At 32.2% G+C, this 27,459-nt stretch overlaps 1 protein-coding gene across 1 annotated transcript; it reads right to left on the reverse strand.

Annotated features, from left to right (window-relative positions):
- LOC139517822 (integrator complex subunit 4-like) lies at positions 1 to 27,427 on the reverse strand. Its single transcript, XM_071309264.1, has 19 exons — positions 27,306 to 27,427; positions 23,478 to 23,787; positions 21,977 to 22,083; positions 21,017 to 21,202; positions 19,199 to 19,338; positions 18,714 to 18,834; positions 18,312 to 18,383; positions 17,523 to 17,697; positions 15,622 to 15,827; positions 14,473 to 14,615; positions 13,387 to 13,502; positions 12,637 to 12,770; positions 11,901 to 12,043; positions 10,043 to 10,136; positions 9,511 to 9,579; positions 6,515 to 6,705; positions 2,755 to 3,052; positions 2,249 to 2,369; positions 1 to 387 (listed from the first exon to the last, which is right to left on the reverse strand). The coding sequence occupies exons 1-19, from the start codon at positions 27,357 to 27,359 to the stop codon at positions 242 to 244; spliced, it is 2,826 nt and encodes a 941-aa protein (XP_071165365.1). The 5' UTR covers positions 27,360 to 27,427; the 3' UTR covers positions 1 to 241.
- Between the last annotated feature and the right edge of the window lie 32 nt (positions 27,428 to 27,459).

Below are 27,459 nucleotides of genomic sequence, written 5' to 3' on the forward strand. Positions count from 1 at the left end.
CAAATTGGTATTTTTCTTTTAATATTTTAATCTGTAAGAACGGATAGTCCAAACCAAACTAATAGTTTTCCAGATTTGTTTTACATGTACTTTCAATCTTCCCCTTGACACAGTGTTTTAATACACTTATTTTCTCTATCCTAACAAAAATGTATTTTTCCCTCAGTAATTAAATGAATAACTGAATCATGTCTCACTTGGATTGCACAATAATATTTCTCATTCCACTGGAATGTATGTCTCATCTTTTTACTTGTTTTGGTGACACATAAACTTGAACAGGTTTACTCAAATCAATAGTCTGTTTCACATTGTCCTGTGAAGTGTCCTTGAATTTTTGATTGGATGCAGTCTCCATGGAAACACATAGCTCCACATTGGTTGGTTCTGAAAACACAAATAAAACACATAATTTACTGAAATACCTATTTTCAATTTATGAATTCATAATTTACTTGATCTATGAAGATTATGATTTAAACATTTGAAGAAAACAGAACCACTCTTTATTATGTATGGCTGTATATATTCTAACCAACAACAAAACAGGAAAACACACAAAAAGCATTTACCCAGTAATTATTTTAAATACTGTTTATTATGAATTACCAATTAAAAGATCATACAGTTATAATAATATTTCATTAATTGTGTGAACATTTATATCATTTATCCCCTTAACTCCATAATGACGCCTTTTGACGCCACCCCCTTAACTCCATAATGACACCTTTTGACGCCACCCCCTTAACTCCATAATGACACCTTTTGACGCCACCCCCTTAACTCCATAATGACGCCTTTTGACGCCACCCCCTTAACTCCATAATGACGCCTTTTGACGCCACCCCCTTAACTCCATAATGACGCCTTTTGACGCCACCCCCTTAACTCCATAATGACACCTTTTGACGCCACCCCCTTAACTCCATAATGACACCTTTTGACGCCACCCCCTTAACTCCATAATGACACCTTTTGACGCCACCCCCTTAACTCCATAATGACACCTTTTGACGCCACCCCCCTTTAACTCCATAATGACACCTTTTGACGCCACCCCCCTTAACTCCATAATGACACCTTTTGACGCCACCCCCTTAACTCCATAATGACACCTTTTGACGCCACCCCCTTAACTCCATAATGACGCCTTTTGACGCCACCCCCTTAACTCCATAGTGACGCCTTTTGACGCCACCCCCTTTACTCCATAGTGACGCCTTTTGACGCCACCCCTTTTACTCCATAATGACACCTTTAGACGCCTGTGTAGTACCTCAGTTGAAATGCTTTGACTACAAAGTGTTTGCCGTAGACTTAATGAAATTTGTATCCAATATGAAAAGGAATATCGTAGGAATATCTGATTTTAATTTATTTGATGAAATATTTGTTTTTACGCAATGCATTAATATTTTAAAGCATATTTTTAGCATTTTATTGAAAAATCCTTATGTGAATCAAGTATGCAAAAAAAAATCAATGGAGGAAAGGGTTATTTGGAACTGATTTCTCTGCTTTCTTTCTTTCAAGACTTGACTTCATGTCCTTATCCAAATGATCAAATAATATGTATGTAGAAACATTTAATATAGGTTGTACTGCTTACTTCAAAGAACAAGGTTGACTCTAGGCTAAATATGTCCTTAAATTTCATTTTTTATTTCAAAATGTCCATAATTTGGTTCTTAAATGGATCTATTTCAAAACCTTACTTCATTGTTAAAACTCTTCAGAAGAGTAAATTTTGGCTTTTTTAAATCATAACATTTTGGACATAATGTAAAAATATCATGATTTTTTAGCATTTTGTGGACCTAAAAGCTTGAAGAAACCTCGGCCACAACCACCGATCCAAAATGTTCTGTAACCCAGAGTTGCCAATGATGATATTGAATCCCTAGACACAAAAACTTTCTGGATCTTGGGTGGAGGTCAAAGAAAATTATAAGGCTTAAAACTGTTAAGCATTATTGAAAATTTTATCTATACTGATATAACAACGAAACTAATGCATACTTAAAGAGTCAATACTTTGTCATTTCTAATATGATGTGCCAAAATCTAATTATTTTGTATAAATAGTATATATATATTACTATGTGAAATTTGCAGTATTTCGGTGTAATTAAAAAAATATCAAAATCTGAGGGTTAATTTTTACCCTTAGTACTAAGACTTACTCCTTTGAATGCAATAAGTATCCCATTTACAACATAATGTTTTAATTTGCAAGGCTAATTACCTGTCCACAAAGAATGTGACATAAGTACTTGTGTGACTAATCTATGTCTCAATGGTCCTAACTTATGGAAATCACTGGACTTTGGTGTAAACAGCTGGACAGTTTGGTCTGCAAACTTTTTCTGAAAGAAAACATCACAAAAATGTTCAATCTGTAATTTTATTCATACAGCAAATGCAAAGAAGTTTAATAGATTTCAATCTATTCTCTTATTTTGTTCGTTACATAACAGAGTATGAAAATGAAGAAAAAACTAAATTTTGGTTCTTTAGTCTTTACTATTTTGAAAATTTGTCAATAGGCTTTAAAAACACTATGAAATAATTTCTAATAGATCTAAATTTTCGACAAGAAGACTGACTTTATAAACTCTATTGAAAAAAAATTTCCACATTATGCAGCTAAAAATCTGTATAAAAAAGATTTTTCTTTTTCTTTAAAAAAAACTTAGTGAAGTTCTCATTTCAGAATCAAAAACTACTGCTAATATACATGTTTTCCCATACCTTAATTCTTATATTACTGGTACAAGGTACATTTTCTAACATAACATCTACAGGAACAGCTAATGTTAGTCCTGCAGTGAATTTTAATGGTTTGTCTGTTGGACCAGTTGGGTCATTTATCACTGCTGTTATCTTTCTGATTTTATTTACAATGGGGAAGGCTGATGGCTTTATCATGGTGGTGGCATGCTGTAAGCTAGTGATGAATTCTGGAAGACCATTTAGGTCAAGGTCATCAACAACAGAGAAAATGTAAGTTGTGAAAGCATCTGGATGACACTGACTTGACGATAAGTAACTAAAATAAAATAAAAATAAGTTCAATTGTTTTTCCTTTTAATGGAAAAAAACCATCATATTATAAAGAGTTTAAATATCATAAAAATGTTATTTTCAATTCATTATGCAATAACCTTGTAGACTAGAACAGAATTCATGACCAAAAAAAGAAAAGTTTTTCTTGTTTTGCTGATATCTGAAAATGTTTCATTTTTTAACACAAAATAAGCTTTTAACAAAAAAATTCTTTCAAATAGAAAAAGATAATGAAAAAGTACCTTTCTTTAATACAAATACTTAATGTTAATATGAGTTAAGGATGAGTTAATTTATAAGGATGTATACCTCTGAGGAGCCAAAAATTTCTAGAATTAAACTTTTTTTTATTACCTGATTTTTGGGTTTATAAGACTGAAAAAGAAATAATTGATGAAGAAAAAATCATATGGTGATGCACTTCTTTTGTTGCTACGGTTCTTGCCTATTTTTGGGCTATTATCGTGAAAAAAATCACAGTTCTACAATTAAACTTTTTTTCATACTTTCTATAAAGTTGAAGTGGACCAATCTGAATAAATTTTATTTAAAACCAGGTGCTCCGCAGGGTGCACCTTTATACGACCCCAGTGGTCAAACCCTGAACAGTTGGGGCAAATTTGGTCACAATATTCAAGCTTGACACTGTCTGAATTTGGATTGTGATCAAATTTTTGACATAATATAGGTTTTTGTCACAAAAATTATGTGGTCAAAGATCTAACAAAGCTATTGCACAATACTGTGCAATTAAAGATTTCTTCTTGAAACATTTCAAAATTCGAAATTTGAAAAATTTTGAAACTAGAGGCTCTCAAGAGCCTGTGTCGCTCACCTGTTAATGTGTTTACTGATGTAGGCCATCTTCGTTGGTAGAGGGGTCATTAGACACTTTTTTTTTAAAATAGATACCCTAGTATTATGAGTGTGGCCAAGTTTGGTTAAATTTGGCCAAGTCGTTTTAGAAAAGATTTTTATACAAGTTACAAAAATGACGAAAAGTTGTTCAATATTGACTATAAAGAGCAATAACTCCTTAAGGGGTCCTCTAACAATTTTGATCATGCTGACTTATTTGTAGATCTTACTTTGCTGAACATTATTGCTGTTTACAGTTTATCTCTATCTATAATAGTATTCAAGATAATAACCAAAAACTGCAAAATTTCCTTAAAATCACCAATTTTAGGGCAGCAACCCAACAACAGGTTGTCCGATTCAACTCAAAATTTGTGAGGGGATATATCTTATTCTGATGGACATTTAAATCTTGAAAGATTTGCCCTAAATGTCTTAGTTTCAAAGATATAAAGCAAAAACTGCATTTTACCACTATGTTCTAATTTTAGCCATGTCGGCCATTTTGTTTGGCAGGCTGGGTCATCGGACACATTTTTTAAACTATAAACCACAATGATAATTGTGGCCAAGTTTGGTTAAATTTGGCAAAGTAGTTTTGGAGAAGAAGATTTTTAGAAAAGTTACAAAAAATGACGAAAAGTTGTTAAAAATTGACTATAAAGGGCAATAACTCCTTAAGGGGTCAACTGACAATTTTGGTCATGTTGACTTATTTGTAGGTCTTACTTTGCTGAACATTATTGCTGTTTACAGTTTATCTCTATCTATAATAGTATTCAAGATAATAACCAAAAACAGCAAAATTTCCTTAAAATAACCATTTCACAGGCAGCAACCCAACAACAGGTTGTCCTATTCGTCTGAAAATTTCAAGGCAGATAGATCTTGACCTGATCAACCATTTTACCCCATGTCAGATTTGCTCTAAATGCTTTGGTTTTTGAGTTATAAGCCAAAAACTGCATTTTACCCCTATGTTCTATTTTTAGCCATGGCGGCCATCTTGGTTGGTTTGACGGGTCACGCCACACATTTTTTAAACTAGATACCCCAAGGATGATTGTGGCCAAGTTTGGTAGAATTTGGCCCAGTAGTTTCAGAGAAGAAGATTTTTGTAAAAGTTTACGGACGACGGACGACAGACGACGGACGCCAAGTGATGAGAAAAGCTCACTTGACCTTTCAGGTCAGGTGAGCTAAAAAAAGGAATCCCTTAAAATAATGGTAAGCACCTCCTCCCCCCCCCCCCCCCCCCCCCCCCCAACTTATTGAAACCCCCCTTCGAGCAATAACCCTTAAACGCAATCCCATGCTTTCCTTTGTAGCATTGAACTTTGTAGTATAATTTCAGAGATATCCATACACTTAAACACAAGTTATTGTCATGATTGTTTGAAAACTAGAAACATGCTTCTTTTTTTTCCTTTCTTTTGCCCCTAATTCCTACATATTTTGGGCAATTAATTCAAAACTTAATCCCAGCCTTCCCTTTGTTAAATGGTACATTGTGATACAATTTCAGAGAGATCCATACAATTACACACAAGTTATTGTCTGGAAACTAAAAAAATGCTTGTTTTGGACCCTTTTTGGCCCTTAAATCCTAACCTTAGGCCCCATAACCCCTTGTGGTTTTCAACATTGTGGTATAATTTCAGAGCAATTGAAATACTTGTACACAAGTTATTATCCTGAAACTAGAAAAATGCTTGTTTTGGGTCCCTTTTGGGCCCTAATTCCTAAACAGTTGGGACCATCATTCCCAACCCTCCTTTTGTGGTATTGAACCTTCTTAAAAAATTTTATCAAGATCTATTAACTTAAACTAAAGTTATTATCCAGAAACCAATGTGTCTTCAGACAAAGACATCATACCATTATACAATCCAAAAATTTTTGGAGTCGTATAAAAACTTTAAGTAGGTGTTAATATAAGAAAGTTTTATCACATTTTGATGCTTTTTTCTTTCAAATTTACCATGCTGTCAATTTTGTAAATTTGTAATTTTTCTTAATTTTAAGAACAAAATGCATTTTATTTGCAATTTTTTGGTTATAAATGATTGATAAAATCTAAGAAATTTGAAAAGACAAAAATGTTTAAAGGGATGAACATGATTCTAGTTAAATAATTTTTTGTACTCCTCACCAGTTTTCTCAAAATTTTGGCTAAAAAGACTGACTTGATTGGTCGTAAAATTTGAAAAATGGATTACTCAAAAACTATTCATTGTAAATACACAATTTTTTCACAGAGTTATGTTTGATTATATTATTTTAAAATTCATTGTTATTTTCTACTTGTATCACATGTTTTGGAAATAAATCCAGAACGAAATTTCAACGAGACTGAAACGTCAGAATTTATCCTTAACAAAACTCTTTACTGAATGTAAAACATAAAAGTGATGGGTTGATAAACAGAGTGATGACAATAGTATCTACAATATAATCATTAGAGAAAAAGATGCTTACTTCTTGTGGAAATAACCTTTGAAAAACATAACAAAATTGACCTCAACAAAGCAAACAGGTGTGCAGTTCCTTTCAATAAAAGGTAACTCACAATTTGTCAAATCCATACCTTTTGAGATTTTTTATGAGTTTTGTGTAATTTTGTTTCATATCCTGTTGTTTTTCATTTGTCATTTCAGCTTTCATCAGAGTTAAGATTTGTATTGTGATAGCCTTCAGTTCTGTCTGCCTGATCAGTCCTATTTCTGCTATACCCAATCCAACAAAAATGTGCTGACATATTTTGGTCAACTCCAAAATCTAAAACAACAAAGATTTTGTTATTAAAGTTTCATCCATACATAATTGTACTATAAATGTTTGAAATCAGAAACATCATTAAATATTTTGAATACCTTACAGAGGCTGAAATGAATTTAAAAGTAAATTTGGTATCTGTTTATAAAAACAAGAGGCTCTCAAGAGCCTGAATCGCTCACCTTAATTCTTTTGATTAAATCTCTCATCAATGATTATTTTGGCTTTTCAATTTATTTAAATGTTTTTTGGATCGTCCTATTTTCTTCAAAAGCCAAAAAAAATAATCATTTTCTCCTATGTTCTATTTTAGCCATAGGAGCTATGTTTCTTGACATACAAGGAAATAAAATATAGAATTTATACTAGATACTCTGAAACTCATTTAGCCTAAGTTTGGCTGAAATTCATACAGCAGTTTCAAAGGAGAAGATTTTTTAAAGTAAGTCAACATGATGAACAAATTGTGAAAAAAGTCTTTAAAGGGCAATAACTCCTTAAGGGGTCAATTGACAATTTTGGTCAAAATGACTTAATTGAAGATCTTACTTTGCTGAACATTATTGCTGTTTACAGTTTATTTCTATCTATAATTATATTCAAGATAATAAACAAAAACAGCAAAATTTCCTTAAAATTATCAATTCAGGGGCAGCAACCCAACAACAGGTTGTCTGATTCATCTGAAAATTTCAGGGCAGATAGAAATTGACCTGATAAACAATATTACCCAACGTCAGATTTGCTCTAAATGCTTTGGTTTTTGAGTTATAAGCCAAAAACTGCATTTGACCCCTATGTTCTATTTTTAGCAATGGCGACCATGTTTGTTGATAGATCATAACTTCGGATACAATTTACAAACTAAATACCCTAAGGAACATTCAATTAAAGTTTGGAAGTATTTGGCCCAGTAGTTTCAGAGGAGAAGATTTTTGTAAAAGATTACTAAGATTTACGAAAAATGGTTAAAAATTGACTATAAAGGGCAATAACTCCTAAAGGGGTCAACTGACCATTTCCGTCATGTTGACTTATTTGTAAATCTTACTTTGCTGAACATTATTCCTGTTTACAGTTTATCTCTATCTATAATAATATTCAAGATAATAACCAAAAACAGCAAAATTTCCTTAAAATTACCAATTCAGGGGCAGCAACCCAACAACAGGTTGTCTGATTCATCTGAAAATTTCAGGGCAGATAGATCTTGACCTGATAAACAATATTATCCGATGTCAGATATGCTCTAAATGCTTTGGTTTTTGAGTTATAAGCCAAAAACTGCATTTGACCCCTATGTTCTATTTTTAGCAATGGCGACCATGTTTGTTGATAGATCATAACTTCGGATACAATTTACAAACTAAATACCCTAAGGAACATTCAATTAAAGTTTGGAAGTATTTGGCCCAGTAGTTTCAGAGGAGAAGATTTTTGTAAAAGATTACTAAGATTTACGAAAAATGGTTAAAAATTGACTATAAAGACAATAACTCCTAAAGGGGTCAACTGACCATTTCCGTCATGTTGACTTATTTGTAAATCTTACTTTGCTGAACATTATTCCTGTTTACAGTTTATCTCTATCTATAATAATATTCAAGATAATAACCAAAAACAGCAAAATTTCCTTAAAATTACCAATTCAAGGGCAGCAACCCAACAACGGGTTGTCTGATTCATCTGAAAATTTCAGGGCAGATAGATCTTGACCTGATAAACAATATTACCCCATGTTAGATTTGCTCTAAATGCTTTGGTTTTTGAGTTATAAGCCAAAAACTGCATTTGACCCCTATGTTCTATTTTTAGCAATGGTGACCATGTTTGTTGATAGATCAAAACTTCGGATACAATTTGTAAATTAGATACCCTAAGGAACATTCAGTTAAAGTTTGAAAGTATTTGGCCCAGTAGTTTCAGAGGAGAAGATTCTTGAAATAGTTTACGACGACGGACGACGACGGACGCCAAGTGATGGCATAAGCTCACTTGTCCCTTCGGGACAGGTGAGCTAAAAAGTATAATAATAAAAATATTAAATTGGTAACACATGCCACGTCCTAATTGGTATGTTTTTTTAGTTTTTTTTTGTGTAACCTGAATAAAGCTATTAAGATTGCGGCGCCCTCACATATAAAATCCACTGCAGAAAAGTTTTCTCTAGGAAGATAACTGACAGAAATGAGACAGTAATACATGTACAATGTCAACATACATGCTACAGAGAAATATCCCCTCCCTGTATATATAAGGAATAAAATTGTGTATTGCAAAGTGTCATTGATGTATGATAGACAAATTATGATAAAGGTTTTATAATTCCAGTAACAGTGTTCAGATTAATATGGTCAACTTCACATGCTGGCCGACAATCCTACGTACTAAGTATGAGATGTTTCTGTAAAACAGCACCATCATGAAAATATGACAACAAATAATCCTACCGTGGATGAAAGCTTTATGTCAAATGGTTTCAGAGTTTTGACATGTTTTGACCAGATGGAGACTGACACTCTCGAAACAAAATACAGCCTTCAACAAGTGTCAATACAATGTCAATCTAAATCATTACAAATCTATGAAAGCTGTAAATAAATCAACAGAAAAGATGAAAAAAAATGTATGCCTTTGCATGAGTTAAAGACAAGTTTTTGCAATATAAGATTTTTTTATCTAGTGAAATCTATGGAGTATTATAATTTCATATAGTGTTTTTGTTTGTTTGTGAACTGATATTTCAGAAATTGATAGCTCATTAAAGACATTATAGATGAATTCAGAAGAACTACTTTAACTACATACCTTTTCAACAGTAGCAAGGGTATGGTTGTCCATTATACAACTACTAGATACTGTTTGTTTAGTCATCAACTAAAATGAAAACGTTATCTATTAACTAGTTATAACTATGTATACCAATCATAATATAAAAGAACAAAAATGTGTCCATAGTACAAGGATGCCCCAATTATGCTATCATTTTCTCTGTTCAGTGGACCGTAAATTAACTACAAATATCATATTATAGGAAACATGTCTACTAAGTTTCAAGTTTATTGAACTTCAACTTCAAAAAACTACCTTGACCTAAACCTTTAACCTGAAGCAGGACAGACGGACAGATGAACAGACAGACAAATAGACGCACCAACTGAAAAACATTATGCCCACAAATGGTGCATAAAAAGAAACAAAACAAGTGAGCCTGTTCGATTTTTTCTGCATGGTATAAAGTGTGGAAATTATTGTGATATCAACCTAGTTATTGCTAGTTGATCATAAATTACTTGCATTAATAAAATCATCGCAATAATTTCTGAATTGACAGTATTACCTGCGTCAATAACAGCTGACTCTGTAGAAAGTTACCGATACATTCAGCAGATGCAGAATTTCTACTATCTAGTTCAGATATCTTGTGTAGATCTCTGAAAGTTTAAACATGAAATATATTATATAAAACAGATCAATTCTAGCAAAGGAAAGAATATGTTAAAACATTTAATACAAATAAATTGTTATCATATACTGTCAAGTATAAAGGTAGAATTATTTATCATTTCTTTCATTTTTCCAAGGTTATTTGAATAAGCATAATCAAAGAGCATGAATTTATTAGCATTATTTCCAAAATTAATTCAACTGCACATGTAAAATGTAATTTACATAATCTAAATAGTTATTCAACTTTAAAAATAGCCAATCATCGATACAAGTGTATGAATAATGTAATTATAGTGTTTTATTTTTGTACTATCAATTCCAATTTTACTTTCCACAGCAGTCAATGAGACTCAAGTCAGAGTGAGAGAAGGTATTTTACTTTGTATCTTATCACCTATTTTCCTACGTGAATATTCTAGGAGGAATCTCATTTCTGACTCTTTAAATATTTAATTTCCTTTGGGTCAGTGGACATGACTCCTTTCTGTACAAATTCCTCTGTTTAAATTGGGATCACTCTTAATATAATACAACGTCTTTTGACAGAAGGAGTTAATCTTTTTCAACAAATCGTCGTATTTTGATTCAGAATTGACAGAAGTTTAAAGGAGACAACTCGAAGCGATAATATGGAAGACTCCATTTCGGCTGAAGGGGTGTTCTAGTTACACCTTTACGTTGTGGACTACATTTATTTTAATTTAAATGATGCATATGATTTAAAATTATGCAACAACAATAACCCTTAATAGCAGACAGACATAGAAAGGATCTCATGAGTTTCAAATTAATCAATGAAGTTGGGAATCCAGAGCAATCATTCAACCTGATACCCCTTGAAGTCAAGAAAACTATATGCATGTGCATAATTACCTAAACAAACCCTAGACTTGTGATTTGTAACAAGGATGTACATGTATACTCAATGTTAAAAACGACCTAGATGGCTCTCCATCTCTTTATGGAAGTACAATATCAAATATCAGTTTCTTAACGGTGACATATAAGAAAAACTCCACTTCAGTTCTTATATTACAGAAATAGATTTATCGGAATTCAGAGAACTCTCGCATTTTATCAAAACTTGGGAATTCCCTCTGACGTGTTTCTAAATTTGTATTACACTGAATATAAATACTGCTTAATTCTGATTTTCAGTGTTGTTAAAAACAAGCATATAGGTTGAGGGAAATATCAGAACATGAAGATTATGAGAAGAACATTATAAGACAGTTGTTTAAATTCAATCCTTTTGTTTGTTTTTACCTTTTAAAGCAAGACAATCTTAAGAATCTGAGATGTTCCTTAATGTTTAGAATAAAACGGTTGACGTGAGGGCATAACCCTGAGTCAATGGTAAGTCTACAGATTACTTTAAAGTAATAGTATCCCAAAAACAATTTTCCAATAGGTATCATATTTCCAATGTTTTCTACCAATAATAATGATATTTTGTCAGGGGTAATATAATTCTGGTATTGCTAACCTGAATGCCTCAAACATGCAAATAGCTGCAAGAAATCAATGTCAAAATGTATACAGCTGAAAAGACTACATCTCAAAGATCTATTTCATAACTAATTAATTTTAATGGTACTATATCTATATGTATGGAGGTTTAATATCAAAACAATTGACTTTGGCTATATTTCAGATACTAGTTTGATTTCTTGTGTTTATCATTGAACTTTGAATATACTCTATTTTAGTTTTTCTCATTCTTGAACATAGTTTGTGGTCCATCTTACTTGACTATAACTTGTAACATTTGTTGTGCTGTATTATTTTCCATAGAACAGATATTTTCCACCTGTTGTGTGATCTGTTGTATAAAGCTAGACACACTACTGGATGACCCTGGTAAATTATCATCTTTGTCTTCATTCTGATTCTGAAATTATATCATATGATACTTAAAGTTTAGTTGCCTAAACATTACTTATGAATGATATCCAAAAGATATAAATCAAGAAAGGAAAGAATTTCTGGATCCTTATTTAAAGATCACACAAAGTAGATACTGTAAGAAAAACAATATGACATGTTCATAAAAGCAGCAAATGATTGCATTAAATGAAAATTTGCTTACATATGATTTATCCAAGGCAACTAATAGAAGCTTTCTTTTCAAGTATTGTAATGGATTAACATTAGCTTGGTTTATATAAGCAGAATTTGTTTTTTTCCAATAAAGCATGCAAGTTCAATATATCAGTAAATTTGTAAATGTACAAGGGTCATAATTTTAGATAAATGAGATTTCATTGCCTTCCTTTCATTTTGAAAAAGATGTAGGAAAAATATTTGTTATCAATACATCATGTACATAGTCTGTACTGAATTTTATTTAATTACTTTAATGGCACAAGATAGTGAAAACAATCATGTTTTTATCAAAGTTTTGACAATATTAACTTTTTAATCATAAACCCAATACCAATAGATAATCTTCTTGTACATGAGATTAAATAAGACCCCTCTTACCTTTAACACTGGTACAAGATCTGGTAAACTTTCCCTGAGATATGTATAATGTTGCCAAGTGTAGTCCTCAAACATGGTCATCATAGTAGGACAACTGAAGGCAGCATTAAATACCATCAATAACACACTAATGTCTGGGAGTTTGTTAAAGTCATAATGATGAATTCTGGACAGAAGTATGATGACATTTAAAATCTATGCTGCAGAGCTTTGCTTTTTTCTTTTTTTTTATCATCTTGAAATATTTTTGTTCAAAAGGAATGCTTACTTCCTCAATCATGAGTATGATGACAATTAGATAAATGTAATACAGATAGAATTTAACAATAAATGCACTATGAACAAAATAAAGATAAGTTGTAAATTCCATAGCACAAAAAAACCTATGATTGCTAAAATTATTTAAATCAAACCTGAAGAAAAATGCTTTTCAGACATATATTTAACATGTACAAAGTGTCAAACTTACTGATAAGGTTAGAGGTTGAGATAAGTTTTAAAGTTAAATTATTAGAAATATACCTGTAGGACTGTTCCAGTAAAAACAAAAATGGGACTTGCGAAAGGCACTTTGAAAATTTAATCTTTTCATGTTATTATATTCCGTGAAAGTGCAAGAGAAATCTTAAAATTTCCTCTAAAGATGTTCTTCAATTTTCAAAGTGCCTTCTCTGGTAATGATGCATATTTAAATGGAACACCTTGAACAAGATGATTGACAACAAGTTATACAAGTTTAACAAAGGATACATGCTGGATCATCCATATCTGGTTCTGGTGTATCGAAGTAAGGATGAAGACACAGGAGTGTAGGTACCAGTGGTAAGGTCAAATGTGGATGTTGCTTTCCTAAAAATTTCATACATCTGAAGAAAAGAAAACATACAGAAAGTTACTTTAATATATTTCTTACAGACTTATTGTAATAAATCATCTTTTTTTGTATTTAAATGCTTTTTGTATGTGTTACACTTCAAACCTCAATAATTCACTAGTGAACATGTAAGACTATTTTCTAACTCTATTATAATGGATGGTGTGAACAAATGTGCTTGTTTTTCGTTCAATGATTTCCGATGATTTTATCGATATAATTGAGTTTTTTTACTTTTAGCTATTTGGTTGATGAGTATACCATAAAGAGCAACTTTGTCAAACCAACCTAGAAAAAATCTAAAACCAGTTTGCTGTCTATTTATATCTATATATATATGTTGATATTGGCAAACTTCCGATGTCATCTTGATGAATTAGATGGCATCTAGACTTAAATACACACAAAATGTTGGTACATATTATCCAGCCCATGCATTGTAAATTGTTTATTCTAGACTTTTGTAACTTAAAACAAGAATATGTCCCCAGTACACTGATGCCCCCTCTGCACTATCATTTACTATGTTCAGTGGACCATGAAAATGGGGGAAAATCTCTAATTTGGCATTAAAATAAGAAAGATCATATCATAGGGAACATGTGTACTAAGTTTCAAGTTGATAGGACTTGAACTTCATCAAAAACTACCTCGACCAAAAACTTTAACCTGAAGCAGGACGAACTGGCGGAGGAACGGACAAACAAACGGACGCATAGACCAGAAAACATAAATGGGCATCAAAACCCATAATAATAAAAATTTTAGTATGTTATAAATCAAATACCAGTATGAGAATTTGAATCAAATTGATGAACATGAGTTTGACAGCTAATGCCCCTTTAACAAGAAAACATTATTGGCAGGACAAAATTATTATTGCTCTTTATTGTGTTTTGTCATAATCTAATTTTTACAACATGTATTTTAATTAAAAACAAAATAATGGCAAGGTAACTCACTTCCAAACAGATCTTTTATCTTGTGGATATCTCCTAAGGTTATCTAGTAGACCTACAATACAAGCATTCAAGCTTTCTTTTGTTGACACTCTTACATCACATAACATGTCTCGTAAAGCCTCTCTAGTTGTAGTGGAGAAATCCTGTCACAAAACAAAACAACATTTTGTCAAAACTGATTGGGTTTAATACTGTAAATCTTTCTCGTAAGTCAGTACTCTTCAGTAGTTGTGATTTTTTTGGCTTCTGTTAACATTTTTGGTCAATATTGGGAGACATTTAATTTATTTAAAGCTGTTTGGACCTATGATGATTTTGAGCTTGACTATATTTATCAAGACGATATGTTGACCCCTATGTGTAGTTTTTGTGTGTTGTTGAGTATATACAAACTAAGCCATTTGTCAACCAAAATTTGAAAAATAGTGAAATAAGGGACACAAGGAGACCAGCTAGATAGCTCATTTGATGAAAAACATAATTAATTTTAACTATTGTCATGTATACTTTTTCAATGGAAAAGCGTTTTTAATAAATTTTCATAAGGTCTATACATTCCTTTCAATAGTTCTGATTCATTTCCAACAGATATTTTCATTTTAACCTGCAATAATCAAAGTATATTTCCAACTGGTCTTCACATTTTTACCTGTAATACTCCAAGTATGATTTCCAACTGATCTTCAAATTTTAACCTGTTATACTACAAGTATGATTTCCAACTAATCTTCATTTTTTTACCTGTTATACTACAAGTATGATTTCCAACTGATCTTCACATTTTTACCTGTAATACTCCAAGTATAATTCCCAACTGATCTTCACATTTTAACCTGTTATACTACAAGTATGATTCCCAACTAATCTTCATTTTTTAACCTGTATGCTTTGCAACTGATGTTTGCATTTTTACCTGTAATACATGTACATCAAGTATGATTTCCAGCTGATCTTTAAGTTTTTGCCTATAATACTATGGATGTGATTTCCAACTGATGTTCACATTTTTACCTGTAATACTCCAAGTATGATTTCCAACTGGTCTTCACATTTTTACCTGTAATACTCAAAGTATGATTTCCAACTAATCTTCATTTTTTTACCTGTAATACTCCAAGTATGATTTCTAAATAATCTTCACATTTTTACCTGTAATACTCCAAGTATGATTTCCAACTGATCCTCACGTAAAGTCACATGATTACTTAGTTTTCTCAGACTGTTGATAGCATTGAGTCGTACACTTTCTATCTCATCATTAAACATATCTATAATACTGTCCTGAGATAAAATAGCAAACTCCTGGGACTGGGCTGCTAACTCACACAGTGAATCTAATGCTGCATTCCTCACCTCTACAAAAGACATTATGAAATGTTCAATTGACCCCAAAGGTATATCAACATTAATAAATGATAAACTATCCCTATACATGGTTTACCTTAACCACCGTTTCACAAGAATGTACAAAGAAAATCTTAACCATATACATGGTTTACAATTTGTTTGTACCGTTGAACTTTGTGTAAAAATTGTTTTGGTTAAAATCACTTCTTATCGCCATGAATAGTTTAATAGTAGATAAAAATTGGTGCTTTGATTTGTAACTATCTTCACAAATTACCAATCTAATTAAAAACCGATCTCTCATCGCTCCTGTTTCTGATATGTCGCGTGGGAGATCTAACGAAACCGGCTTTGAGGTCACGTGTGAGTGAACTAAAAGTTATGAATTTATAAAGATATGCAAATGATTTGACGACCTATTAATAAGCCAATCAAAAAAGTTTATGAATTATTTTGACTGACGATTTCGTCGTAAATAAAATGAGTTACATCCCTTTGCCTTACGTTAAACTTCCAAGATCGTGGAAGACTCAATTTCATTGGTCGAAAAAGACACACCTACGAGGTCACTCACATGTGACCTCAAAGCGGGTTTCGTTAGATCTCCCACGCGACATATCAGAAACAGGAGCGATGAGAGATCGGTTTTTAATTAGATTGCACAAATTACATTCATAAGTAAAAACATGTAATATATATATTGCAGAGTAAACAATTAAAAAAAACCCAAGAAAACAATTCTTGTCAAATGGTATAGTGTTTACATGATGATAGTAGACTGCAAAACCATGTTATATTTCCATGATTACTATTTTTGTGTGACCATAAAAATGTCATTCAACTCAACTTTTCAAAAATTACAAATTAAAATATCAAGATTTAAAATTTAAATCTAAGATTAACCAAATTAAAAGTAAATCATCTTACATATATGCATGCTAACCTGCTTATCAAAATTCTCACAAATAACTTAAGGATGTTTGCTTGTCATGTTTTGGAATTTTTGTCAGATTTTCGAAATCCTCTGGTTTTATCCATTTGAATGCCTTAAAAAAGTTTGCCCATGGACACCCATTTTCCTTTTTATAAATCTTTTACATGTATAATTATAAGCCATTTGTAAAAGTTTTATAAAATCTTATTCATTTTTTACTAGTTTTTGAGAACTTTAACTGGTCAATGATAAAGCTATGAAAAATCAAGAGAGAACATTTTCCCGCCAAAATTCCAATAGCTAATATCTCAAAAACAAGCACATTGACCCCTATTTTTTTTTTGCTTTTTTGATACCTCAATTAATCCCCCATCAATATATACTAGTATTATGAAAAGCTATTTCTTCTGAAACTGAGCAGCGAACTTCCTTAAACTACCTTTTTGTCAACAGTACTTCAAATATGAAGGTGATTATGAATGAAAATTCATTCAAGGAGGCTCACGAGTACAAAAATTTCAGCAAAATATTAAACATTTTTCTTTCATTACAAATTTTATCTTTTACACTATTAGTTGTTACTTTATAATTTGGTACAAAAATTATCCAAACAAATAGATTCATTTTGGCACCAGATGACTTTTAAAATATTTATATCATTTAAAAAGCTCCAAATTATCTCCCTTTGGTGCAAAAATGCCATTTTTTTGCATTAAATTTAGTAAAACAAATAAATGAGTTGAAGTAACATCTCTAACATCCCTATTACCCAGAAATTCATCCTCTGTTCCATGTACAAATGCTCCACAAGCTCCCATGTTCATCAAAGTTACAGATTCTGGAGCTACTTCATCTTTTGGAGCATCATCTGCCCATTTTTGTCCTGAGGACCATTCTCCAGAGGCATAGTGGTCCTTTGCTCTCTCATGGGCACTTTTCTTTTGCTAACAATTATAAAGTATAAATACATGTTTAAGGACAGACATAATTACCTAACTGCCACATAAAACGTATGCTACTGTTGAACCTATCAATTTTGTTTACATTTTCATGTTGTGTTTCTTAAAATGTTTCTTCTTCAATAAACTGTATTGATAGGGAAACGGATGACTGATGGATGGTTTATGTATCTATTTCAAGTCAGTGGTGATTGTTAAGCTTTCTTTTTAAGTTAGATCTTTAGTTATAGGCATTGGGTTTTCTTAAATTTGTCGAAAGATGATTTAAAGCTTTCCAAAAAGTGTGGGCACATTTTTATGACTAAAGTATGAATGGTCAAGATCTATTTGTTTATGATGTCATGTAATTCAGTTATAATTTGAATACTCAAATATATGTTAAGACTATTCTTAAAATCTATGCCATATCTATTCCAAACTTCTGTATACTGTAGTATGACAAATTCAATTTACCATGTAATGTATTTTGGAATACATTTGTATCATCAATTCTGAAACATCAAATTTTCTTTCCAATTTAAAAACATCATCAAATGTAGAATTAGGTGAGGTCAATGTTTATCAATCATTATTCATCACTATCAAAATACTTCACCTACCCTCATGTTTGACATAAGTTTTTTGTCCAGTGTCTGTTCTAAAAACTTGGGACTGACTTGATGTAAAGATCCCTGAAAAATCAATCATACTTGTTATTCTATTCTAATAGCTGTATAGGCATCTTACCAAATACTGGAATGTGTTGGCCAATAGTACAGAAAATCAAAAGAAATTTATTCTTCATTAAATAAAGTCCAACATTTTTGTGATGTAACATATATAACATAACAATTTTCATTTCAATTTAGAACATGCACATTAAAGGGAGATAAGCATAAAAGTTTGATAAACCTGCAGGTCTTTGGGAAAAAGTGAATCCTAATCTGTGTTGACAAGTTTGGGTGTGATAAAGTTGATTTTTTATAGGTCTAATGTGAGGTTTATTAAAGAGCTTTACTAACCAGTAAAGTTGCAGCTTCCACTCTGACTTTCATTGATATATCGTTCATCATATTACAGATCTTGGCAAAACCATCGTCAACAAGTCTGATTTCATCATCAGACTCTGGAACTGGCACCGTACTTAAATATAAAGATAACACTCTAAATCATGTTCACTATGCTTAAATGTCTCAAATGAAATCAATGCATGTCTAGCAGGAAATAAATTACAAATAATCAAAAACACCATTCTTGAAAGTTATGCTTATACACATGGACATCTCATATGTATTTAATATGTATTGCTTGAAATGGACATATATAGAATAAAAGAACACTCACTGTACATGTATGTATGTTGTTAGTGCTATCAAAAGTAGAGACAAAGCATGGAAAATATTGTTCAGATTGCATTTTTTTTTAGATGTTTCACAAGATTCAACTATTTTATAACTTCTATCTCAATAAGTTTTAAAAAGATGAAATGCATTAAATAAATGATGACCTTTCTGGATAGAGATGACATAAAATCCACATCAGTTTGACAGCAGCTGTTCTCACATCCTCATAATCATCTGTTAAAGCCTTACATGTACGATCATATACAGATAAATCTATAGACTGGCCTCGCTGGTGTAACTGTTGCTACAAATAGTAAAAAATGTCAGTGTTAAATCTTACAACTACTGTGTAACAAATAACATTCTATGTACATGATGTAAAATACTTTAAATTCAATTTCAAATAAAAACTATGCTTTTTTTCCACCCTTGTTGAATAAGGAGAAATACTTTAACAAGTCCCAAGTGCTCATATTTTTGTAAAATCAAACAAGAATGTGTCCAAAGTACACGGATGCCCCACTTGCACTATCCTTTTCCATGTTCCATGGACTGTAAAAATTGGATAATAATCTAATTTGGCATTAAAATTAGAAAGATTATATTATAAGCAACATATGTAATAAGTTTCAAGTTGATTGGACTTCAATTTTATCAAAAACTACCTTGACCAAAAACTTTAACCTGAAACTCCTACTTTCATTTTCTATGTTCAGTGGACCATGAAATTGGGGTCAAAAGTGTAATTGGGCTTTAAAATAAGAAAGATCATATCATAAGCAACAATTGTACTAAGTTTCAATTTGATTGGACTTCAACTTCATCAAAAACTACCTTGACCAAAAACTTTAACCTGAAGTCGGACGAACGAACGGATGGACGGATGGACGAACGAACGGAGCCACAGACCAGAAAACATAATGCCCCGCTACTATCGTAGGTGGGGCATAAAAATATGAATGAACTAAGCAAAATTAACACATTTAAGGAATAAAAATAAAGTTTTTATATGCACATGTACATAAACATTGGCCACAGGAAAAAAACAAGTAACAGTAGTTTATAAGCATCTTTATTCACATGGAATGGCTTCAACTATTGTATTTCATTTTAGTAAGCCATAGGGCATGTTGGGATAGTTGAATTTATATATGTAATTATTCTTAAACTAGACATGGTGTTTGTTTACACTTTGGTCAGGTTGTTGTCTCTTTGACACATTCCCCATTTCCATTCTCTATTTAAGAAATAATTCATGGGGCTTGAATATATCGTGATTTTACCACGGGTTGGCCCTTTATGACAAATATTTTACCCCTGAGCGATAGCGAGGGGTAAAATATCGGCATAAAGGGACAACCCGTGGTAAAATCTAGATATATTCAAGCCCCCATGAATTATTTCGATTCTGATAGGACACATACGGCAATTCTTTTGGATCGAAGCGCTCTAGGTGTAGGCAAATATTTGCCGTTCCCATAAATAAACGCACTATTAAACTAGCGTAAAAGAACGGAGCAAACTGCATTAGTGACATGCTTAAACTATTTAAAATAATGTATTTAGACAGTTTTGGATGAATTTGAATGATAATTTATTTATATGTCTTATATGATGTACAATAAAGGGCTTTTGCCACATTTTAGCATCATTTGTGTATGTTTCCTTGTGATGATTTTCGGATTCACAAGCGTGTATTTTCCCGTAAAATGCTTACATTCTAACGTCATTGTTCTATGACGTCGGGTATCTCATTCATAAAAAAGCATATGACGTGGGAGTACAATCGGAACAGCACTGGCAATATATTCATATTTTACCACGGGTGTGTACTCAAAGCGTTTGAAGGACGTCATGTTAGAATTTATGGTATAAACACTGAGCCATCTGAGAGGAAAAAAAAGAATTGGCTATATTGATTTATCTCTTTGAGGAATAATAGGTACTTAAAATAAAAGAGTATAAAAGTTAATATAATATACCACAGCTCTGAAGGCACTAGACCTAACTCTGGGGTCCTGGTCTTGTGTAAATGATATTAATAGTGTTTGTACAGATATATGTTCTTCTGATTGGTCAGTATCTTTAGAAATGGTATCCTGAGATCCAACAGCACCAATCAAATTTAAACAGCTAGATCTTACTACATGTTGTGTATGTTTTGAGTGCTGAAACAAAGAACATGACTATACTGTTATTATCACTGCTTATGACCATGATGACAAAAATCATTTTAAGTTTGACAGTTATTATCACTGCTTATGACCATGACAAAAATCATTTTAAGCTTGACAATGTATTTTTTGTATTGCATTATAGAAGAGTGGTTGTAGGTTCTCATCCCCTATGGATATTACTAACCCCCTATGAATCTGTAGGGGGTCAGTAATTAACCGTATAACAAATTTATCACTTGCAGGACTTTTCCTGCTGAGTTTTGCAGAAAAATAAACAATGAAACCCAACAACATCAATAGATGACGTCATCATTAACAGTAGACGTGACGTCATGAACCCTCTCTGAAATTTACTAACCCCCAATGGATCCATAGGGGATCACCGGGGTGTGATAATGATTTTAATTCTGTTTTAAAATGCATGGATATACTGAATCTCTGATGAAAATTACATACATATACTTTAATTGTGAGTAAAAGTTTGAGATGCCTTAACTGGACATAAGCATGATAAGAGGACAATAATGTCTTTCAACTTTAAAAAAAGGTAAATATTTGTACTTATAAACAGTGAATCCATATCAAAGGGTGTATATAGACCTCACATTTTGCCATTATGTAAAGATTGATGGTGAGTAAAGGAGTGTATATATTTAACATTTATGTCACACTTACAACACCACATACTGACATATAAGCCAATATCTAAAAATGAATTATTTGTCTTTTTACTGTTAAATTTAATGAATGTAAATACATGTTTACCTCTCTAGCAAGCTGCACTATCTTAAGATGCAGATCTCTATTGTCAGGGGCAGATAATCCAACTGTTTGTAAACTTTGTATCAACTGTCCAACAACCTTGTGGGATTCTAAAATGACAACAGAGCTGACTGTATAAAACACATTTCCTAAAGTTTAATATGAATATATGTATTAAAAAGTAAATATTTCAAAATATTTCTCTCATATATTTAAACAATTGTCACCAAATTGTTTGTGACTTTTTGTCCTATCAAATTTGCGACTTTATGTCCTGTGACTTTTTGTCCTGTGACTTTCTGTCCGTTTACCAACATACACACACTTATTACATGTATATATTATATCTAAATGTCATAAGAACCAACCATTTATTGACATATGAAACTAGAGGCTCAATGAAAAACATGTAATATCATGAATATGTAAAAATTCTTAAAATATATAGACAAATTATGACCAGTGATATATCAAAAGCTCAATAGACAAATTATGACCAGCTGTGATATATCAAAAGCTCAAGAGAAAACTAAAAACAATGTTCTGTATGATAAATCAACAAACAATAATTTTGTACCAGCAGAAATATTTGATTTATATTAGCATTCAATAAACTCTGAAAATATTCAAAATAAGACCAAAAGTCCGCCACATAGAACTCCAGGAGATTAATTCATATACCTATAGGTGCTGACCATAACTGTTAAACTGATGAACTTTATGTATGTGCCTGTCCCAAGTCAGGAGCCTGTAAGTTGTAACTCAGTGGTTGTCGTTTGTATATGTGTTACATAATTGTTTTACGTTAATTTTTTGTACATAAATGAGGCCGTTGGTTTTCTTGTTTGAATTGTTTTACATTGTCATTTCGGGGCCTTATATAGCTGACTATGCGTTATGGGCTTTGCTCAGTGTTAAAGGCTGTATATATGGTGACCTTTAGTTATTAATTTCTGTGTCATTTTGGTCTCTTGTGGAGAGTTGTCTCATTGGCAATCATACCACATGTACATCTTCTTTTTTTATATTGTCAAATTTAAAACTTAAATCAGAGTCTGAAAGTAAGACCAAGACCATCATGATCATATTATATTTAAAGTATTGACAAGGTAATTTGAGTACTCCTCACATGTCAGAAGGTGTGTTTAATAGAGTGTAATTGAATCTGGATATAACATCTTGTATACATGTACATGGTCAATGTACATGGTCAATGTATATATACATGTTACAAACATGTAGGCAATAAATGTAAAACACATAAGTACATGTATCTTCTCTAATCACAAGCACACTGACTGTTTTCATGGTTTTACCCTAAACATGCTGAATATAGTAAATACCATTTTTAGATGAAAACCTAAAATATAAGTGAACTTACATGTACATGTATATCAAAATGGATAGGGCCTGGGGGATTGGATAAAACCCTGGGACTATTGCCACACTGCAGTGACTGCACCAATGTTACAGGGGAGAACCTACAGTATATATCTTTACTTACTTTCTGTTTTCAGGAGTGATATGATTTCCTCCACTATAGTATCTGCAGCACATTGTGGGTGTTTAGACAACAATCCTAGGATGTGTGCAATCTTCCATCTAACAACTGATTCCTTTTCTCTGTGATAATGGTCTACCAACTGCCTAACAATATTTACAGCATTTTCTCCAATCTGTGACAACTGACGTTCTAAGTGTATTAGACTACTGACTGCTTCTTGTGTGCTGGTCCCTACAGTTAGATCAAGGTGGACTTCTGGCAGTAGTGGTTTCTGGACTAACTTTAACTTTTTGATAGGTCTAGGTTCCTCCTTTAAAAGAAAAGATAAAACCACATATATATAAATAAGTGAATAACTTAATTGATTGATCATTTTGAAGGAATTAAGTGATCTTAATTTTAATATTCATTTCAATAAAGAATCTATTTTTTCGTGTTTCAATATTACAGGGACATTGACATGAAAATCGGGTTAGAAAGGAAAATTTCCATTATCCTGATTATCCATTTTACATGTAGCAGGTTGAAATTACATGTCACGGTAGCCAACTTGATTATCTGAATGGACAGGTTAAAAAGTGATTCTAGCATATTAAACTCATAAACCATGTGTAATGAACAGTCAGGGGACTTACTGAAATAAGTGATTTTTAAATCACTTATTCGAGTAGCAAATTCAAAGTTTTTTCACAAAATGTGATTTTGTAGTTTTACCAAAATTTAAAACACATAGGTTTAAATAATATCTTTTCCTGAGTAAAATTGAAAAAAATGTATTTTTTGCTTCTTTAAGTAGCAAGGTTTATACCTTTGATGCTATCATTTAGCTGCAAATTCTATTTTAGTTGAAAAAAAGCTATAATAATGGCTTTACCTAATGAACTAATACTTTCTTAACAGATTTTTCCCAGCAGTTGGAGTATTTTTCCTGTAAAGTTCAAGGTTTTATCTTTCAGATTTCACTGTTCGGGGGTGTTGAAATTAGTGGGGGTTATTAGAAATAATGATACTTAAAGAAGTGACTTTTGAGAAGGAAATTGAGGTATGATACTTAAACAAGTGATTTTTATGTCATTATCCTAGATTCAGTACAAGGTCATCACCTGAAATGACCTGGTCATCCTAGACAACACAGATGTTGGTTCTGATAAGTTTAGAAACATAATTAGTCCCTGGAAAATTAGTAATCTATATATATATTTAAATCTACAGTAAAATTAAATCACTTCTTCTAGTGATTATTTTGTACTACTTAAATACATGTAGGTGATTATTAAAGAAAGGCAACTATTACTTCCAACCTTTATGGATATAATGTTACTTGAATCAGTGATTTAGAAAATCACTCATTTAAGTAAGTCCCCTGACTGATGAATTGCCTTTGATAGTCTAGTAATTTTTTTTTTAATTTGATTCTTTTATATATTTCAGAGTTCAGTGTGATGTGACATCCATTTTTACTGAATTTATACACATTAGTGTTTAGGGGCCAGCAGAAGCCCTCATCTGGGGGCAGATGCAGGATTTTCTGGTTGTGTTGACGACACAACGGTGGCCATGAGCTGTTTTCTGCTGGTTACAGGTACCTCAAATGACTGAATAACACTTGAAATTTTAATACTAGCACATATTAGTGACTTTTATAAATTGATTATTAAATAATAGTATATTATCAATGTATTTTATAACTTATAAATGATTAACAGAAAGCAGATACAATGTAAGTTCATAAAAAACTTTTTAAATTAAGTGTGTACATCCAATATGATGAGCACAGAAATCACAATCGCTGACGTGTTCGATGTACACATTAAATTTAAAACGACCTTTATGAACTTATTTGATTTCTGTAAATCATTTTAAAGTTATAAAAAATCGATAATATATTATTATTTAATAATCATACCTGCCAACCTCTGAAACCTTCAAAGAAGGAGATCTCCCTCTAAGCTATGACAGCTGAAGGGGAGATTTTGCACGAATGACATTTCCAAGTGACATATATATACAAATGTATGACCTGTTTATTTATTCTTCTTAAAAACACATATAAGAGTTTATCATGTTTATAGATCTACTTATTTTTTTTTAAATATGGTTAATTCTATATATAGTATGTTAATTTGTTTTTTTCCTTTTCATCATCTTTTCAAATTAGCCTCTCATCAGAACAGCTTTTCAGTCAAGATCTGTACATTTGTATCCAGTGTTTATTCATGGAGCAGACAACAAATGGAAGTTTTTAACAACCTTGACTGGCTATACAGCCCTCGCACGGTCGGCTCAGTGCTCGAAGCATTTGGTGAGCATTAGAATAATTTAGTGCCATCGGTCAGGAACAGGTGGTGGTCGCCATTTTGGAGGTCGCCATCTTGGTTTTATGAGATGCTTTGGTTTGGTATGTTTACTATTTTGATGTTCTTTCTTCACAACGGCGGCTTTCAGGGCCAGTTTGGTCAGCTTGGCAGCCATCTAACCCCGATGATAGAGTACTGGTAGATGAGTCTTGGACGTAGTGCTAAAGATGACAGGAAGCATTATCAGGACCAAAGCCGTTAGGCAGTGAAATGAAGGTCAATCATCTAACACCTAGGATACAGCCCTTGGACATTATTCGGCATAACACTCCCCCATCTACAATGGGTTTTGGAATGCATGTTAACGCGGGAATATGCCAACTTCTACGTTTACTGTCATACCTGTCAACTCACCCGTTTTTTGCGGGTGACACCCGTTATTTTCACCTCTCACCCGGGAGTTTTTCTTTACCCGGCGGGTCCCGGGAATTTCTAACATTACCCGTTTCACCCGGATTTCTGACCGGAATTGTTTCCGGTATTTAGAAGTAATACGACCTTCGGTTTTATCGGTCTTTTTCAATGTAACCAAAAGTCAAAATGTAGGACTGTTTACCTGAGCTACGTAACGATATGAAGAGACAACACAGCTACAAGATGAGTTCAGTGACTATCAGTTGACCCCATTAGATGAACTTCCACTTTGCACTTCCCCTGAAACTGACATTGGTACATTTTGGGGAGAAATGTCCAAGTTGCATGACATTTTTATTAACAAGCCAAGATTTTTTGTTTTGTCAAAACTTGCTAAAACATTACTGGTTTTGCCAAACAGCAATGCAGACAGTGAGAGGGCATTTTCTTTAGTAAAGAAAATAGCTACAGAGTTTAGGGCTGATCTTAATAAGGATACACTGTGTGCTCTTCTTTCTTGTAAAATGAATACACATTTGCATTGCTTTGAACTGAAACCAAGTGCAGTTCTTTTAAAGAATGCCAAGTCTGCTACTATGGAATATAACAATAGTCTGAAATAAACTTGTATACATGTTCTAACTGTTTCATATACATATTGACTATATAAATTATATGTAAACATATTTTTGTTCTTCAATTGAGCCCGCAAAATGTCGTACGCCTTATGACCTGAGATTTTTTTTCTCAATGCAGGTCATGACCTGACTTTTCATTTTCAGAGGTTGACAGGTATGTACTGTACAGCGTTGGATTAGTTTCTGTCATCTAAAGTAGTAGCTCATCAAAGATAGCGGGTAAAGGAGAGCAATGAATTACAGTCTTCACAAATTGATCTGTTTATATTGTGTGCTATGTTTTATCTAGTGCCTTCGAATTTATCTTTAAAAGTTATCTGATATTAGATTTTGACATTATTGTTTACATCGGTAATTTTTACAGATACACAACTTGTAAAAATATACCTCTGACGAGTTGTTAGCTAAGTACAACGGATATAATTGTAACATAGACAATATCAGTTGTAAGAAGTTAATGAAAAATAAAAAGCAATAACCTGGATAACTTGGCTAAATTCGGCAACAGCCCTTTTCTTCAGCAAAGCTGCCATTCGGAAGTGGTGGGAAAATAATAACTATCAACAAAACCGGTAAGAACTTAAATTTCCGTATTTTAAAATTATTTTTTTTTTAAATTTAAAGGCTTTAAAG

Source organism: Mytilus edulis, chromosome 3, assembly GCF_963676685.1.
Source record: "Mytilus edulis chromosome 3, xbMytEdul2.2, whole genome shotgun sequence".
Taxonomy (NCBI): domain Eukaryota; kingdom Metazoa; phylum Mollusca; class Bivalvia; order Mytilida; family Mytilidae; genus Mytilus; species Mytilus edulis.